The following is a 20,442-nucleotide window of genomic DNA, read 5'->3' on the forward strand; positions in this document are numbered from 1 at the left end:
TAATAGCAATCATGTCATTATATGTGCTAGATGATGCGGCTACCCTCTGAAACACTGGCACCTTAAGTCTTTCTTCAATGCCCAGAACATAGAGGAGAGGTACTATAATGCTGCACATGCTCTTATGTTCTTAGATGCAGCACTCATCATAGGACACAATGCATCAGGTGACAGGCTGCTCTACCAGCCAATGAAGTTCTGGAGCATCGTGATTGGACATGCGCAAAGCTGATTAGCATAGTCTTTAGGCAAATTTATATATGCACGTTTACAAGATGATTGTGCTTTATAAAGGTAAATTGTGTAGAAATGTGTATTCCATTTTTTATAAATCTGCTATTTCTTGATGTACACATTGTCCTGTTTGTTAGCATATGTTTATTTTCACATCCGAACCCATGCAAAGTTTTTTAGATGAGTATGCAATACAATGGACTGACCTTCTGTTCTGTGTTGCTTATTGCCTTGTGCCCAATGCTGCCAGGGTAGGTTTTAAGTTTTATTCAGGATTAGTTTGCATCTGCCAGTGTTGTTAGATGTTTCATTCATTATTGAGATAATCATTTTTAAAAGTATGATTAAGATGGTCCTATGGATTTTATTATTTAAGCTCACCCCAAGCTAATGCTGCTCATTCACAGTTTGCAGCTTAGACACAACATGTTATCTTTGTTAAGATTTCTGAACTCTATTGAAAAATCATTCCATTACAAAATATTTCAACAAAAAAAAAAAAAAAATGTGAACAAGAAAGCCCCACCACTTCAACAAAGCACAAGGTGCTACATAACATTAGACCTTTTCAGATATTGCAGGCTTTGAAACAATCCCTAGAAATGGAGAATGAGAACAAACTGGCCCCAAAATACACAATACACTGGATTGATTACAATACTGCTGGATTGTGCTAAAAAGATTTTCCCAGCCTTTAACCACAAAAGCCACTGTCTGTCACTCATTTTGTCACCTGTCAGTTGTGGCTACTAATACAATACGTTACAGAAAATGTCTCCGTGTCAATAACGAGTCTCCTAAGAAAGACCAGGCCATGTTTTTGCGACTGGGCCAAGGAGAGGATTCATTGCATCAGCTCTTTTTTATAATTATTAATTTAAACAAATTTACAGTTATCAAATTAAAAAAAAATGACTAAAAAAACACATAAAGAGAAGAGATGAGTGAGACAAATCTGTGGCCTAGGATAGATGTCACAAATCTGAGTGTTTTCATGCTTTTCACTTCTTGAGATTCATTTTCCTTTCTGTATTTTTTTTCTTGGTTTTATTTTAATTTATTTTAATTTTGCTCACCCCCACGCCCCTGGGGCACCCTATGCGCCAGCCACTTCATGTCCCTGCTTCTCGCGTTGTGAAGAGGGGGGCTGAACGCACACGAAGGAGATGCGGTTGCTCATCTGAAACCCCCCCTTAAACTGTGATACAATGGGAAACAAATACATTTTTTTTTTACCTCCTCTTTGCTCGATCAGCTGCTGATGGCTGCTGCCTGTGATGTGCTGTGTGATCTGCATGTTGCACAGTGCTTCAAGTATTTAAAAACCTGTACAGCAGGCAGTGTCTCCGAGAAAATCACGTCCAAGCCTTCCAAGATTATTTTTATAATAGGGAGATGCTTTATTGTAGGCTGATAGCAAATTTGTTTTAATTACTGTGTTCCATTCATTGTAGTGCCTTCATACGAAATATATGATTTTTTCTTGGTTTTATTTTTAATTTCATTTCATTGTAGGCTATTGGTGAAGTTGCTTTAATTTATTTACTTATTCTATCTACTATAGTGCCATTGCACAAAATGCATGAATATTTCTGTTGCTGTTATGAATTATCAGCTCAGTAGTTGTGTAAAATATCTGAGCACTTCCTTTTATATTTTAACAGTTTTATGTCTGCTGGCGACTACTTCCGTGCTAATGGCCTACTAAATATGTGCATCTGTTCCTATTGATGATGTGGTGATTCTAGTTATTGACGATGTTTAAAACTAACCATTCTGAACACCAACTTGCCGTGCTCTTTTATGTTTTGCACTGCTTTCACAAGCATTGTTGCATTTCATTATGAGTGACGATCTCTGATACACCATACTGATAATGGCCCTAAATGATTGTTTCATAATGGCTGATTCATTTTCCATATCTCAGAATGATAACTTGCTTAAGGGGTTGTTGCCCAGTCCCACCCACTTTTCATTCCCTTATCTTTTATGACCTTGTTGTGGAAAAATGATGGATTGATGAATAGGTTGTGAACTTCAACCATAGGAAATACATTAACAATTAAAAAATAGCAGAACTAGCAAAAGCAAAATCAGGATGTCTTTGTGCATCCCATCGATGTACGTGTGTAGCGTGAATATGCATGTGGCATACGCCTTTGAGTTATTTAAATTCCGGGATGCCATCTGGCTGGTAAAACAATTAAGATATCGTAAGATTAAAGTCTATTGATGGATTCTCAGGTGGGCACCACTGTAATTGTTAATGAATATTTTCTAAATGTTAAGTAACACTTACTCGACTTCTGTATTTGTTTTACATTTGTTAATGGCACTACATTAATTAACCCTTAAAATGAAATGTACCCATTTTATCTTTATTATTGCTTGAAAAGGTCATTTGTGCAACATTTGATATTTCATTTCCAGGTATCATAAATTAAATGATATGCAATTTGAGACAACTGTTATTTGGAAATGCTCTATGTGAGTGACAAAGATACGATTGTGTTAGTTATTTTAGTAATCTGAATGATGACATTACCCAATAAAATAGAAAGATCTCTTTAAAACTCCCTACTGTCACCTGCGTTATTGAACATATTGTACTCTTTTTAAAAGTTATGGTACCCCCGGACGTAAGCATAAGGGTGCAGTAGTACTGACTGAATCTTCTGAGTGGAGTTTGCATATTCTTTAGATGTTTCAAGAAGCTTCCCAGATGACTTGAGAAACCTTCCAAAGGCATGCTGTTTGGTGTGCAGTTACTGTATAAAAGTGTCCACAGATGCCTCTTCTATTTTCAGTTTTGAAAAAATGTTTTGGAGATAAATTGGAAGTTTATCCTATATCTGTGTTTTCTCTGAATTAGCCCAGTTAAAAATATATAATGTGTCAAATGAAGACCTCCTTTGGTGAAAAGAAACACTCGCTTGACTGTATTGTTGAAGCGTATGGCTGTATGACCCTTAGTATGACTGGAAAATGTATTGTGCAGAGTTGAGGTTCAAGGTTTCTGTGGTGCTGGTGTGTTGTTTCCCCTCTTCTTTAGTTTCCATAGCATTTGCAGTGTGCTGTATGTTTCTTAAGCAGCCTCTGACATTGATCCATTCAGTGTCTGCTCACCGTAAATAATTGTTCTTTTTGAACTGTATGGCACTCTTTTCATTGTAGATCGCCCAAAAGTTTCCTTCTTAAATGCACTGTTTACCACCATTGGTATACAAAGTTTCTTAAGCTGCTCTCCTCTTCTTCATTTTCACTTATATGTTCCAAAGAATCTTAAAGATGAGGGTTAAAAGACAGAATAAACTGGAAAGGAACTATATGACAATGATTGGGTCACAATAAAATATTCTGATTTTTTTATATTTTAAAACATTAAGTACTGTGATTTAATTCTGTAATTTACAGCAGTTTATTGTTCAGTTTATCTGACTGAAGTTAAATTTGAAATTATATTCATAAAAGGAAAAAAGTGTTAATCTTTTACACCTAAAAGGAAAAAAACCCTTGAAAAAATCCATTCCACTTTAATCTTTTCATTATTTATTGTGCAGATGGACTTCAATTATTCACTGCAAGAGCTGGGATACTCAGTTAAGGCACAAAACACATTTTGTAGTTCAAAATCTTTATGAGTTAAGCTCTCATGTTTAGGCTGTCATCCAATAATTGAGATTAGAATGTTTCACATTTAAAATACTGTTTGAACGTATAAAAGTCAGGATTTCAAATTCTTAAAACAGTTATGATTGTGCACAACTCACAAAACAGAAAATGCATGCTTTTCTTCAAATTAGGCCTTAAGGCTCAAGATGAGGCCTGTAAACTAAAAACCAGCCTGGTCCCAAATAGGAGAAATAGTCTTGATGCCCAGCACAGGCCAAAATGAGGCCAAGGTTAAATAGGGAGCGGGGAACCATAAAATCCCTGGCCATGTCAACAAAAACAATGTTCCATTATACTGTATATAAAGATTTATTCTACAAAATGTAAATAAAAAGAACGCAAACAGGCAGTATCATAAGGAGTGCCTGAAAGGCAAATGGAAAAGTAACCAATATCAAGTCTATGATCCAAAATTCTTAAACAAAAAACAAAACTTAAGCCCACAAGCCACAGACCATAAAAGAGAAAAGCACTTACTAAAGATCTTCTTCTTCTTTCGGCTGCTCCCGTTAGGGGTAGCTACAGCGGATCATCTTCTTCCAAATCTTTCTTTTTATCAAATTTTATTGATTTTATTGTAATCATTCCATACAAATAGATCAATTTTTAAAAAAAACAGGACTGAAAACAAATCAACCCCCACCCCTGAGAAAGAGGGCATGGCCAACGGAGTAAAACTTAAAGCTTGTAAAAATACATAACTAGAGGAGTTTACAGTTTTTCTCAGTTGCTTGGGTGCATTTCTCAGAACAGACTTAACATTTGCATAACAGTGAGTGCATTTCTCAAAACACTTAGTGCAAATGGCAAAACATCATGGATGACCAGGAAAAGCAGGTAACCTCTTCAAAATCCTTAATCCATAAGTATTTACATCGCTGAACATGTCAGTGCCATCAAAATGCCAAGTCCATGAATCATCATCCACGGTCATGACAGCCAAAATGTTAAGTTATGTTATTAATATAAAATTGTCACAATCTAAACATTTTCTGATGCACAAAACATTCTGAATGACAAGGGCAGGAAACATAAAAATACAAAACACCGATTGCTGGAGATTGATTCAAGAAGAATATTTTATTGATTGCACAGGTATATGGTGACATACCATGCACTGCACTTGGAGTCTAGCAAAAAAATCCATTTCAATACTTTATGCATAACATATGAAATGAAGGGAAAAAAATTACACATCGAAAACAATATATACATACTGAAATGTGATTTGTATTTTGATGTTGTTTGCCATTGATGATGTTTTGCCATTTGCACTAAGTGTTTTGAGAAATGCACTCGCTGTTATGCAAATGTTAAGTCTGTTGTGAGAAATGCACCAAAGCAACTGAGAAGATCTCACATCTGCCCCGAATAATGTGTCACCTGAGAGCAATTTAAGGTGGTGCAGGAATCATTAGTATTGTGAATACAAACTAAAAAAAGTTTTGTAGAAACCTATAAAATACACTTGACAACCAATGATATCTTGTTGAACACTTCTGACTGCAATGACTTACACAATGACAAAATGACAAGTTTGTCTGGAGTGTAAGACTATGCAAAAGAGGGCTACACAATGCATTTTAATCATCATGACATAAGCAACCGCTGATGTATGATATAGCTGAGAATTGCACATAAGCATCTGTCTGAGTGAACTAAAGCAACTGCAAAATGACAAAAACACCCAGAAATTGCTGTTATGATGTGCACAACTGACTAAAGGTTGTGGGAATTGAACGAGCAGTTTTGAGAACTGCAGTTCTGTTGTGAGAAATGCACCAAAGCAACTGAGAAAAACTGTAATAGGCGGATAAAGATACAGTACATGGAGAAGTAAAAGAAATGCGAAGAGAATTACTTCCTCAGTGCTTTAACAGCTTATTCTAAAATATTATTGATTATATCCTGCCAGGTTTTGAAAAAGTTATGCACAGATCCTCTAACTGAGAATTAGATTTTTTCTAATTTCAAATAGTATGAAACATCAGTTACCCACTGACTTAAAAGGAGAGAGTTAGGATTCTTCCAGTTTAGCAAAATAAGTCTGCGTGCCAATAGTGTAGTGAAGGCAATCACAGTTTGTTTGTCCTTCTCCGCTTTAAGCCCCTCTGGAAGAACACCAAACACAGCTGTTAATGGGTTAGGAGGGATTGTGACACCAAGGCTGTCTGAAAGGCACTTAAAAAGTTTTGTCCAGAATGATGTGACCCAATGAGGCTGGGGGACTTGATTGCAGCGTTCGCAGGTTGGATCTTGCCGTGGAAACATTTGGACAGTTTTAAGCGAGACATATGTGCTTGAAATATAATTTTGAGTTGAATAATTGTATGCTTTGCGCATATGGAGCTCGAGTGAATTCTCTGCATTGCTACCTTCCACTCCTTTTCTTATATATTGATTAAGAGATCTTTTTCCCATTGTACTCTTGGATCTTTGAAAGGGAGGGACTGTAAAATCATTTCTGGGCAAATCCTGATCGTCAAATGTCAGTGATGCCAAGGTTTCATAGACATTTTTGCCAGGGGGGACAAGGGGGGACTGAATTGGATGCAACACCTGCTGCTTACTCACAGCTCATCTCTCCTGTTGGTGGTCCTGGCTCTTCTGCTTTTAAACTGCAGTGCAGGTGTTATTGGGAGACAAAGCTCATCGTCTGTGCTTCGTCATTGCTCTCCAATCCCCACACTCCTCAATTGTTGATAAGTGTGTTGTTTCCGTACGCCGTTTGATGCTTTGCAGAATTCCTTTGGATTGTTAATCAAGTGTCTAGCTTCACGGGGGACATAGTTACAAAATTATTGAGATTAATAAAGGTAAAATACTCCATTTGTATTTTAATTTGTATGCACTGAGTTAAAAGCTTATTTTTTGGCGTTCAATGTACAGTATTCACCAGCAGTACTGTATGTGGTTTAATTTTGGGTTCAAATATGAGAAATCTGACTTCTTCATCTTCAAATGCAATATTGCTATTGTATGGGGTGCGAACATAAATCAAACATTTTCTTGGGGTTGCTTGGCATAGAACAGGTTGGTAATCACTGCCTTAGTGTATTGATGATATACTGTATTGTAAATAAAAAAGAGGAAAAAGAACATTGCAATACTAAGCTGTATTGATTTTGTTTCTTTTCTTTTTTTTTCCTCATATCCAATGATTACTATATCACTCCATTCTCCAAGAAGGTAGACTGTTCCAGTCTCTAAAACAAACAGAAAAAGAATAATGCAAGTCCAATTCAAAGATTAACAATGAAAATTTGTAAATATATTTTTGAAGGATATAAAGGAAGAGAAGACTTTCAAGCAGTCAACACAGTCAACTCTCCGCCCAGAGAAGATCTCTGTGGAGCCCATGAAGAATGGAATTGAAAACCCTGGTAAAGTATTCCCATGATGCCAAGTGGCAGTACACAGCATAGAAGCTGAAATATACATAAAGAAATCTTTCCATGTGTTTCTCTCTTTTCAGCTTTTGAAGCATCAGATGATTTTTCCATAGAAAACCAGAAGAACGCAAAATTAGTGGATAAAAAAGGTTTGCTCAAAACTTCCATTTTTAAATACTATGCATACCCATTCTATTGAGAAATGCATTTGTTGTGACATTTATCATAATTAGTTAAGCTAAAAACAAACTTTAAAAGACAAATACAACACCATTCATTCCATTTAAGTGCAAGTTTTCCTTTAAAGTTTACTTGTTTTCTTGACATTTTTGTTTAAAAATATGCAGCAAAAATAAGTTTGACCTAGAGATACTTTACCAGATGTACTGTACTGCAAGTAGCAACTGAATACATAAATAAACCAAATTGGCTGCTGGCTAAACAAATGTTCCAGATGTTCAAAGTGCTTTTAACTTACTTTGTGTGCACTAAAAGTGTGGAAAATGTTTGAATTACCTGTGACGACCAAGTCTGTAACTTCGAAAGTTTTGGAATCCTCTGTTGTTTCATTATATACTGTGCATTCTGCTTTGTACTTGCCACCTTCATAAATATGTTTTTGCTATTTTCCCACCTTACATCATTTAGCAACGTGAATAATTTTATGATGTTCCATGTATGTTCAAAATCTTCCATCCAGTTACTGTCTGATGCAAATACTTTTGCTCTTAACAATTTACTCTGTGTATGGAATCTGCATGTGCCTTCTGAGTCCGTAAGGGTTTTATCCAGTCAATCCACTTCCATCATTTATGGGAAGATGTGCACATTAGGTTGACTGACGTCTCTAAAATGAGGTAATGCATCTGTCTTATGTATGAGTGTGTCTTGTAATGGAGTTTGTTTCTACTCTGTGTTGCTTGCGTAGCCGGTGGTTCCTTGTGACCCTGAGTGTCAGGATTAAGTGAGTTGGATGTGTGCATGTGATCATCCACCTCCTAGAGACCCCCTAGGTCGAGGGTGTCAAACTCAAGGCCAGCAGGCTACAGTTGGTCCTTGGCCCTCTTAAAAGTGGTCTAACCTAATATTCATAACATGTTACGTTTGGCCACAGATAGCATTCATGTACAGATGTGTATCTATATAAAGCTTATATTTACACCTGATATCAAAAGGTGTCTCCAGTGTCTCCTTGCATTTATCTGCACAGCACACTATACTGCAGCTACTGCCTGAAGGTAAAATGGAAAGTGGCTGCTCAAAAAGTAAAAAGCCAGTGACATGCCATATCACCATAAAGAACTGTAGTGTTTTGGCATGATGCAAAATACGTGACAGACACATGAAGCAGGTGGTAGCTGAACTTCACTCATGCCACTGTGCTCACTTTTTAAAGCTGCACAACTATTTCATGATTGCTACTGCGGTCCTACATGATTCCTTTATCTTTTCTGCCAACTCAGTTGTTGTATGTAGATAGAAAACACATTTGTGTTTCTGCTTGTTTGAAACATGATTACTATCTCTTTTTGGTCAACTACGAATATGGTGTGTGTGATCCATCACCAATGCATTTACACCTGAAATTTTTTAACGTAGTGACGCATTTTTATGCAGGTGTAAATGGATGTTCTTTGGAGCTACAACTTCATGTCCAGACTGCTGTTCTCACTTTACGTCATTTTTTCACTCAGTGTTTATTTTGGTCGCATGGCTGATTGTAGCTTTGTTAACTCACTGTAATGTCCAAAAAAAGAAAAGCTAAAAAAGAGGGAGGACAGTTTGAAGGGAGATGTGAGGCTAAATATATGGCTGTGATGAGCAGAGAGGTACCTGTGTCTTGTGTGTAAAGGAAATGTGGCAAGAGTGTTATGTTTGGTCCTCAATAAACCCAAGTTTGACCCCCGTGTTGTAGGTTAAGAAGTGGGCATAGTAATGAAATATGTATATTCATTGCTAAATGGTCTCCCCAGTTAATTGCAGAATTGTGGGGAATGATTGGGAGAGGCTGGATGTCAGAGCTGGCTAACAATAACAGAGCTCAAGTGAACATTTGAAAATGCAGCTGCTTTTTTCCCAAAAGACTGATTTTTTTTTTTAGGAGATGGATTTTTTTTTTAATGCTAAACTCAACAATCTTAAAGCTGCATAATACATATTCTTTGCAATTTGCAGGCCTTACTGATGACAATTCACAAAAAAAGAGTCTTTCAATTAAATTTGTAGGCAAGTTAATTAGTGGAGGAGGGAGCTGCATAAGTGATGGGCTTGAAACAGAATTCTTTTACATATCTGCAAGCTTCTCTTCTTGAGCGTCAGCTGAGTAAATTAGTACAGTATATAAATATAAAGCGAGGTCAAGATACCTACGTCCACTGGGGAACAGCCATAGTCCTCATCAGCGTGCAAGGGATCGTTAGATGTGTCTCCTCAGATGAGAGACTTTACAATGCAATGATAAGTAAATGTTTAATTAAAGCTTCTGTGACTTCAATAAAACAGTTTTATCTGAAGAAACATAAACACTGCCTTTGGCTGGATTACTGAGACTTTCTCAATGTTGTTGATGCTGTTCTTAAGTAGTCCCTATACAGTAGTAAACAAGTCATTAATCATACTGTTTCAAATAAGCTAGTGATGCTGAATGATTCACAATAGCAACTTCTGAAGCTTTAGTAATGATGTAAACTTTTAATTAATGGCAATCGTGATGCCACCTCTTAGATCGAGTATCCTAGCCTTGCATCCTGCACCCGGTCAGTGCCAATGCAGAGTTTGCAAGTTCTGCATGAATCATCCACTAGCATACCTAATGATGTGCAGATTAGGTTAATTAGCAATACCAGTTTGGGCCCTCTGTTAGCGTGAGTGTGAGTGTGTGTGTGAAAAGGTCCTGTAATGGACTAGTTTGCCTTGTCCTGGGCCATGTTCTGCTTTATGTTGCCACGATAGGCTCCAGCCCCTTGTGACATTAAAAATTAGATTAAGCAGGTTTGATAATCTTATGTTATGAATGTTAAGATGACCAGTTGGGAAGGCCCTCTTAATCCATTCTCTCTAATCCAGAGTGAACATCAAAGAGATCAAAATGCTCTAAAAGGAGAGTTTTGTCAAAAAATGCAAACAGAATATAAAACACAAAAAGGATATGACGATGCAGGTCTGCTCCATGCTCCCACTTCCTTTTTGATCCCGACACCGTCAGTAATGTAACCAGATGAGCTGGACAATGAGGACACCAAGCAAAGCAAGGGAAAAGGTGCGAAAGTGCAAAAGTGCTTTTATTACAAATAAAAATAAAACAAAACAGTGTCCAGATAAATTGTGCAGTGCAATCAAAATGTCCGTAAATAAATAATCCATTAAAAACAAGTGGAATGTGGGGGTTAAAATCCAATAAATAAATCCAATGAGGTAAAAACAATGGCTGGAAGCAATCCTTTAAAAAACAAAACCCGGTGCCTTCTTCAGCTGGCGGCTCCCCTGCTTCTCCCATCCGGGCCATGCATCAGAGGACTCGCCCTACCTGCAGCTGCCCTTCTCCTTCTAGTCTGGTCGCCTTTCGGTCTCTGGCTCCATAGGGCTCTCACCAGACCGAGACTTGGGTTCCCCAGTGACCAGGCCGCTCACGCTAGGGCTTCCACCTCCCGAGCCCCGACTCCCGCGGCCTTATGCGGCGCGCTAACAGCCTTCTGATCACTCATTCTCCTCTAAAGCGCTCAGCAAAAGAAATCACTTCTTGCTGCCCCCAAATGTCGACCTAACACTCCTGAGGGGCTCTCCTCACAGCTGCTTGCTCTTATCAGTGAGCCTGCCCTCACGTGTTTTCAGCTTCCAGCTTTCTCTTTTTCCTCCTCTAATCTCCGTTCATTTTTTCGATCTTTCTTCTCCACCTCTATGGAGAAGACTTTGTATGACTAGCTCAGGCTCAGGCCTGATTATTTGCTGCCCTGTAATCCAGCACTGGAATGAAAATGTGTGTACTTAGTTTATTACAGACATGAAATGCAAGAAAAAAAATCAAGAAAAATAAATAAGATACAGAACTTCTACAGGGCAACTGAAACAGAAGGCAGAAGTATTGCAACACAGAAACTCGAATCTAATATGCAAAATATAAACTTCCTAGTGGTAAACGTAATTGTTCTAAGAACTGGACTAAAAAATAATTTTAAAAGCAAAGGTTTGGATGAGTAAATAGTTATATGTATACAGTTACAAATTGTTTACTTGCTGCTTAAGAGTGATATAAAGTGTTTGTGTGTGTATGCATACTTTTTTTCTAAAAAATATAAAACATAACGCAACTGCAACTGTCATACACGTTTTGAGTGAATGTTTGGTTGCAAGAAGATGGCGTTTCCAAAAAAGGGGACACCTTGTGCCAAGCAGTACAACTTTGCTGTGCTATGGGATACGACATTTAAATTTTACACAATGATAGCTGACAGATTGAATCACTAAAGATACTTGATTCCAGAGTTTTGCATTATAAAATGTCTGGGTTATAGTATACTGAAAAATACAGTTTCTTTGGAGAGAAATCCATAAAGCACTACATTTTGTTTGTGATTTATTTAGTTGATATTGGTATAAACAAGGGTTTTTAATCATATAATATTGAAATGTTGTACTTGCTGCTCTTCAGCAGGCCCTGAGCAATGACATTTATTTTTGGGTTTGTAATTTAGGTGCAATAATGCCAAAACCTCATTAGTGCAGAAGGGGTTAAGGAACATGGTGATGGTTGGGGCCATATTGTTTATGGTGGCATCATGTTGCTGATATTTAAAATGTAGTGCAGTAAAACCACTATCCAAGTTTTTGGATAAATTGTCTTTGATTAGTAATTAATTAGTGAAAGGCTATTAGATAAGTATGAAACACTGCTTTGTTTCATTGACTTTTATTTCTGATGTAATTCTTTGGGTTTGACGACTGGCTTTCTCTCCTTGACTTTCCAGTATTTCAGCCTTTAGCCTGTTCAAAGATAACAATTTCAGCTTATCACTAAATTCCCATTATCTCCTGATAAATTATTTATGACATGATTCTTATTTTTTGTAGCCTTTTCTAACATGAGCATTACACAACTAGACAAGTGATGTTCACCCTAAGGACAGCGCCAAGAAAGAAAAGCACATCCCAGTCATCCTTTCTTTAGCACTCTGTCCCTTTCTCAGTTCATTAAATGTAATTTTCACATTTTATATTTTATATTTTTCTTGCTTAGAAGACTTTCTCTATGCTAATCTATGATCTCTGATTACCACAAACAGCCATCAATACTCCAGAGCTGCCGTTCTTATCGGCCACTGCTTGGGGCAACAGAAGCCACTGCATTGCCTTCATCTAGGCCTCTAACAACGTGGCTGTATTTGGTGTTTCTGGACATTTCAACATCACACAACTGACCTTCTGACTCTTTGAAACATTTTATTTATTACTGTATATGTTTTGTAGAAACTACATTTTCTCTAAGGGCTCTGATCTTTCACACTTTTCCCCAACTCTGGCTGTGCTCCCCTACTTTGTCATCCCTTACTCCTATTTATTTTTTTCTATCCTCTCCATCTCAGGAACACACCATTAAAGCTGTACTTTTATATTTATTTGTTTGTTTTTTATATCTTGAATGTAACTTGAACTACTGTATTTCTCTTTTATCAGATACATATTAATGCAGCCATTTCTTTAATTGAGTGTTCATGTTATACTAAATGTGTGATGCTATCCTATAATATATTTATCCTGTTTTCCGTGAAGAAAGGATAAAGCCTATTAATATATCATTTATTGTGCTTTCAGAGGACGACAAGAGCCAGCTTGTTAAAAAAGAAACCATGCAGGAAGGTTCAGTCACTTTAAAGTCTTACCACTGTTACATAAAAGCCTGTGGAGGTAAGTGGCGGACAAGATAGGTGTGAAACCGTATATGACAATGAGAAGTCTTCAGGTGTCGAATGTGTCCAAATATTTACAATAGGCCTTGTACGAATGACTGATTTACAAAGATAAGGGTCAAACAAATCCTTTCCTTACATGAGACCTGATTATAAAGTGTTAGAATTTATTGCATCTCTGCTGCATAGCACCCATTGCTGTCTTTCCTGCATGAATGATAGTTCTGCCTCCTAGGCCTGTCTATTCTCTGCTAAGTGAGATTCCACCAAATCTACAGTACACTATATTCAAAGACCTGTGACAGCTTTACTGTTTACACTTCAACAATGTCCAAAGTGTCTCTTTAATGACAGGGTCATATTTAACTGATACATTCGACTATTACCATTTGATATTGGCTTCATGCACAGTGGCAATTCAGCAATAATTGAAGGCCGATCTTCAGGCGCATGCACGCCTTCAGTGACATTTGATCAAAAAAGGTCATTGCCAGTCTTTTGCTTTGCTGTTCCATGAGGCTTCTTTATCTGTACTCTTTAAAGAAACACATTACATTATTTTTTATAATCTTCAACATGGAGCCTTGTGGTGCTCACTCCAGTGACTTCAGATCTAGAAGCTAAGTTATCTGACCTCATCAGTTAGATGAGTCTTTTCAGCTCTTACCTTTCGCAGAAATGAAATGGAGACATGTTTCATACTGCTGCTGTGCTTTTGTACCTAATTTCTTTTTTACAATTACTTAGGAATGAATTATCGACCTTCAATTAGCTGCTGCTGTGCAGGATCCATTATTATTTGCACCTGTGTTTATCCATCATAAACTATTTGTTTAAAATTCATATTTACATACTATAATTATGAAAAATTAGGAACATTAAGAAAATAGAAAGATAGCAATAAACAGGGAGAGGGTGCTGCATACTGCAGTAAGGCACACATTTTTGAAATGATACGGGCTCTGATTTTAATCGCACTTCTCACTGACTGGAAGACTGCGTCTTGGTAAATATTTTAGAAAGCCAACTGCACACAGAGGCATGTTTATGATTGTTAGGAGGAATTCATCATTCAGTTAAGCAAGCAACTGAATTATCGGTCATTTAATTAAATGTATCTTGTTTCTTTCCTAGAGAATAATCTAATGAAGTACTTTCCAAAGGATGCAAGAATACAAATCAAATCAGCACAATTTAATTTAAATACTGGGCTAGACAATGCAATGAGGTTTGAGGAGTGTGTAGTTTAAGGTGATATTAATGAATAGAAAATAAAGCATAAGGCAATAAGGCAATGAGTGTTCCAAAAGGTAATAATGTTAAAGTATGTCTGTGCAACCCTAAAATGTGCATTATAACAAAGTGCTCTGCAAAGCAGTTACAGTCTTCTATAATGTCTCTTAGAATGGAGTTTCAGTAATAAAACCAGCTTTTATTGACTATAACCTGTTTATGATGAGGTATCACAAAAAGAATAGACAAATTATCACAAGTAATGATAGATAGATAGATAGATAGATAGATAGATAGATAGATAGATAGATAGATAGATAGATAGATAGATAGATAGATAGATAGATAGATAGATAGATAGATAGATAGATAGAACTTCATTTATTCCCAGGAGAAAATTTGGCTAATACATCCAATCCATTGTAGATGAATCGGGGAGAGCAGAGCCCACCATGACCACATCGTGTACCAGGCCCTTACACCGCATCTGTAAATTATCTTCTGAAGATTTTACAGACTTGCAATGAAAAGTAAATATCTTTTATCCTGGCAGCATCAGGCAAAAGGCTAAACCTAACCTTGGATGTGGCACCAGTCCATTATTTGACCCACTTACTCACTTTTATACATACAAGGCCACCTAAGAGATGCCAATCAACCTCACATGCAAGTCTTTGAGATGTGACAGGAAAGAGCAGCACACAGATAAATCCTACCAGGGCATTGTGGATTGTCATGCTTCACATTGGCAGCAAACTTAGCAATCCACTACCCCATGGAGATACCACTGCCACTCCTTATTTTGCATAGTGCCTCCATATAGAGTGCTGAGAAAAGCAGCATACAAAGATTCAAGAGGAATGGCAAACATAACATTCTTGCCATGCACTCGTTTACAAGAGACTGCTGAGATGCAACAAGAAGACTTACCTCCGTGACACAGAGAACTGCTTGTTTTTAGCCTTTGTTGCACATTTTTGATTGGTCTGTTCCTCTAATCTCGTACTTCTTGCTTAAAATTGCTTTTTTGAGTAAAGCACTTAAGATGATTTTAATGTATTGTTTTATCTGTCCCCCCCAAAGGTTACATCCTCAGCCTCTTTGTTTTTTTCATTTTCATCTTAATCGTGGCATGCATTGGCATCAGCGGCTGGTGGTTAAGTGCCTGGATCCAAGATGGTGCAGGGGTAATAATTATTATACTGGAACTTTTACAGCACGTTAATGTCATTGCTGCAGCAGTTGGAGTGGTGTTAGTTTAAGTCTATTTGATCCCTAGTATACATTGCTCCCCCTTTGACACTTTTCAATAGCGTGAACACCCAAGAATGATGACCCCAGGGCCTCATTTTTAAAACTTTATGTGGGTTTGAGCTTGAAACTATAAAAACAGGAAAATGTTTACTTCAAATGCAGTTCACTCTTTATAAATCACAATGCACCTTGAACTCTACCCTGCAACATGCATATATAGAGCATGCTGGTCACTCTCTTACATATGCAATCATGATGCCGCAGAACGTCATTGGCTGGTAGAGCAGTGTCCTACCTGATGCATTGAGACCCCACCACTGCATTCAAGAGTATCTGGCTGTACTCTGCTACTAACAGCGCAAAATTTCGCACAGCCTAATGGTGCCTCTTCACTGCATTCTGGAGGTCAGGAAAAGGTGCAAGAAGTCAGAGTCTGTGGTGGTAGCCACTATTACCCGGCACATGTAACTGCTGTTACAATATTTAGTACAGGCCCTATAAAAACCTGAGGGTTCAGCCAGTTGCCTTAACACTAGAATTACCAGAGCCTCGAAAAAAACTCGTAGATCCGTCCCACCTTAAATTGCTTCTCACCTCTCTGTCAGCGTCTTTTGTCCTGTAAATGTGTGGAGAAGCAGCAAACAGCAAGCAGTCTGCTATCACATCCCCCCACCCTGCAGTTTTCTCAGCTCAAGTCTGTTTACCTGCATGTCAGTTGCTTAGAGTTGTATAGAGTGAGAAGTCAAGCAAAATGACACCTTTTATAAATACCATATGATTATTTGGAACACATGCATTTTATGTGTATTCCTTGTCTACAGCAATCTATGTAAACACATCGTTAAAACAGAAACGTTTTTCATGTTTTAGTAATAAATGACAAAATGTAGACATGAAGTATATAATATGTGAAGCCTGAATTCCAAATACCAAAGAAACACTTTCACGAAAGATACAATTAGAACAGAACAAGTGCGCTTCTATTCAAGAATATAACTGCAGAAAAAGAACCTGCGTTAGGGTGCGACATTGACATGCATTTGCTATGACTACTTTAGTGGCGCAACAGTATGAACTGTTGACTGGTAATCAAAACCCCTTGGGAGGGATCCAAAAGTCCTGATAGCCACTGAAAATCTCAATCACAACTCATTTTTGAGAGTGGGACTTCACTAAGCCATCTAAAGACCCTGCTGGAGAGGTTTGAAGTAGAATGAGTACAGATTGGTGGGCGCTGCGTACTTGCAGCAGTGTTAAGAATTTTCATTTGTAAAAACTGTCTTAACAATCATTTAAGGAGAAAAATTATAATATACAGTAAGTGAAAACTCTTTCATACCTAACAGAGGAGGTGTCACTGAAGATGAATGCAATACTTTTGAGTATATATATATGTGTGTGTGTGTGTTTTGCATGTTTTTTCTATATTCTGAACTAAATGTGAACACCTCACTGTGCTATGAAACCTGTAATCTCTGATAAATTAATAAGTGTATGCAAATGATGGATTCAAAAAAGAAACCGGGACAAACTGGATTTTTCACTTAATCCTAAACTTGAAAGGCTTAATCACATTCCTTCTTAAATCATTGTTACTGGAATTCATACCAAAGTATAACATTAAAAATCAAGATACAAACCAGGAATCTTTCCCTCACAAAAAGTGACAGGGGAATCTTAAATATACATCTTCATCATCTTCAACAATGAAAGGACAATTCCAGGATGCCGGCCTTAGAGGCAGAGCTTTAAAGTAAAAGGTACATGTGAAACTGGCAAAAAAAAAAAAACGTCACAGTCTTTGGACAGAAGATGACTGGAAAACAATTTCATGGTCAGCATCAAGGAGTGGTGTTTTCTCTGTTGCAGATGACACACATATTTGGTGTGAACGTAAAGAAGAAGCCAACTGAGAACCTGTTAGGTGTTTGTTTCTCAAACTGCAGACTCTGATGTCCTTATCCTCTTTTCAGTTGGCCATCTTGACATTCCCCTTTTTTCTATCCTTGTTAGATCAAGTTTGTCCTCTTAATAAACACCTTTGTATGAAATCTTCAGTTTCTTGACAGTCTATCACCTGGAATAGCCTTCCTTCTGCAAAAACCAGTTTGCTATGATGACACCGAATGAATGGCTGCTGACCATGGGCCTTTGCAGTAATTTTAAGCAGCAATAGCCATTAGCAATATTAGTAATGCCTTGGCTGTATTTTTATATCATTTCAATGGTATCTTCATAAAATTTCTATCAAAGCACGAAAATTTCTGGGTGATTTCAAACTTTTCACTTTTTAGTGGGTATTTTTATTTTAATTTATATTTACTTAGGTTTAAAAAAAATCAGGAGGCAGTCAATGACTGCAATTGCTTCTCCAATATCTACTGACTCAGTCAGCAGCTCTGTCCCTGTCATATCCTCATATCTTTATAAGACTACATTGATATCAAACATTTAGATTTGTAATGTGTCCAAATCATAAGCAAACAACTCCTTTAACTTGAAGAAACAGGTGGATTCAGAGTACCATAGGCAGCCATTCCCAGACTGGGTTAAATCCAATATATATTTACGCCAACCCTTCTGTAGGCACCACACAAGCAGAGTTTTTTGTCACAGTTAATGAATGATTAGTATTCTTCTAATATTTTTCCTTATAATATAACTTGTCTGCTAAAGTGTATCTAACCTTGTCTTGTCTTTTAGGCAGGCTGCAACACAACTGTAGTCAACACCACAGAGGCTGTCTGTAACAAAGAGAACATTTCAGAAAACCCCCGTCTGCATTTTTACCAAATGGTGTATGGCCTGGTTATTCTGGTCATGATTGTTTTGAGTGTCATCAAAGGTTATATATTTACAAAAATCACTCTGAAGGCCTCTTCAAAGCTGCATGACAAGATGTTTAATCGGGTGAGTTCTTGGATTACTGCTGTAATATACAGAGAATAGGGTGAAAATCTAACTCGGACTAAAAAGGTTCTTGGAAACTAAGGGGAAAAGAGCATCTCTTTAACTCGACAATGTGGGTGTTTCATGCCACAGGGCTTGCTTTCTCCTACTTTTCTCCAGTGTATTATTGAAATGTTAGTCAGAGTTTTTCTTGATTTGCTGGTGAACTTTCTAGGAAGGGGTTATCTTCAGAATATGTAATAGTAAAACAGCCTTGTATAAAGGAGTTTTCTTACACATCTGAGTACCATGGAGAGGCCTGGAATTGTGGAGGGGATTTTTACACTGGGATTGGATGAGGAACAGGAGTCCAGCTAATCATTGTGTTCCTGTGGATGACTGAATTGCTTTAGCCAACTCCGGTCTGATGGCTGCTTTAGAGGGGCAGCAGTATAAAACCCAAAGCACCCCGATTTCACACATCAGAGATGGAGAAAATTTCCATCGATTCCTGTCAAATAATTTCTGTAATGTTCCACCGTGCCATTGTGAAAAAGCTTTTATTCTGTCAGTATTTTCCCAGATGATTGCACATTATTGTGTACAAAAGCAGAAGCCTATTAACACAAAGTTCAGAACTGAATTACCACCAGATAGAAAAGGATTAACTGTATTGTGTGATAACCTCAACTGGAACAAGTGCATTAGATCTTTTGCACTTGGCTTAGAGAGGAAATATGATTTCTTGGTATTCTATAGATTTGCCATTATTTTTATATTAAGGTCATCATCTTCACAGCTCACTTAAAAAGTATTAGTAGATAAAATCATACTCTTTAAGTTGAGGAGTATTGATTAATTGTTACTTCTGAACGGGTGTCATTTCTTGAAGTCACCATTATGCATAAATTGCTTTCATGACAGGATGATTATCAATAGATATAGAAAGCAGCCAGCATTTTCTAACTATTTTGTGCTTTATAGAGTTGCAATCCTTGCAATATGTTCTGTCGTTTCATTAGGTAATCCTCAGTCCAATGAGTTTCTTTGATACAACCCCTACTGGAAGAATTATGAATCGCTTCTCAAAGGACATGGATGAGCTGGATTCTGGATTGCCGTTTAATGCCGAGACTTTCATATCTTTTGTCTTGCAAATCATTATGACCATCGGAATCATTTCTGGCGTATTTCCATGGCTTTTGATAGGTGTTATCATCCTATTCATCTGCATCATAATCCTTCTTGTGTAAGTTCTTTTTTTAATAGGAGACTTATTGTTATCGCATCATAGATGTTGTTTAGTCTCTGTAGAGATTTCTTTCCCTACCTACTGTGTACCTAGCATCTTAAAGGAATACTATACCTAAAATGGCTAACTTTAAATGTTACTTATCACATGTGGTTTGTAGTGATGACAGAAAAAATGTAATCTACGTCTTGATGGAGAACAGAGATAGCAAACTTTCTGACAGAATGGGTGTCTATAGAGACCAACACTGGACCACAAATGTCCATTATAAAACTCTTGCATTACTCATGTCTCACAGTCCAACTCATCCACTCTTATGCTCACAACAGCCAAAATGCATAAGTTTTTTGCTAAAATATTTCTAAATACTTTAAATACTTCTGAAAAATCATAGCAATGCACACAGAGGAAATACATTCACATGTGGTTAAGCTTTTGAATTGAAGACCAGCTTCTCCCCATCATTCACTGGTCAAGAGTCCTGTGTTCAGTTCAAAAGATTGTTTCTTTGTGAATGCATTTTGTCTGCTTGCATTGCTCTGATTTTTCTGAAGTATTTATTTAACAACATTTTAGCAACAAATACATCATGTTTTGCCTAACGTGAGCATAG

The 20,442-nt window shown here is 37.2% G+C and overlaps 1 protein-coding gene across 2 annotated transcripts in view; it reads left to right on the forward strand.

The window, feature by feature from the left end:
* abcc12 (ATP-binding cassette, sub-family C (CFTR/MRP), member 12) overlaps positions 1-20,442 on the forward strand; it is a 136,896-nt gene that overhangs the window by 66,367 nt on the left and 50,087 nt on the right. For both annotated transcript variants that reach the window (XM_039763118.1, XM_039763119.1), the window contains 6 exons: positions 7,190-7,289; positions 7,382-7,447; positions 13,107-13,199; positions 15,518-15,621; positions 18,392-18,598; positions 19,600-19,826. In XM_039763118.1, the coding sequence (XP_039619052.1) occupies positions 7,190-7,289; positions 7,382-7,447; positions 13,107-13,199; positions 15,518-15,621; positions 18,392-18,598; positions 19,600-19,826 (797 nt within the window). The remainder of the gene's footprint in view (positions 1-7,189; positions 7,290-7,381; positions 7,448-13,106; positions 13,200-15,517; positions 15,622-18,391; positions 18,599-19,599; positions 19,827-20,442) is intronic.

Source organism: Polypterus senegalus, chromosome 9 (assembly GCF_016835505.1).
Source record: "Polypterus senegalus isolate Bchr_013 chromosome 9, ASM1683550v1, whole genome shotgun sequence".
Taxonomy (NCBI): Eukaryota; Metazoa; Chordata; class Cladistia; order Polypteriformes; family Polypteridae; genus Polypterus; species Polypterus senegalus.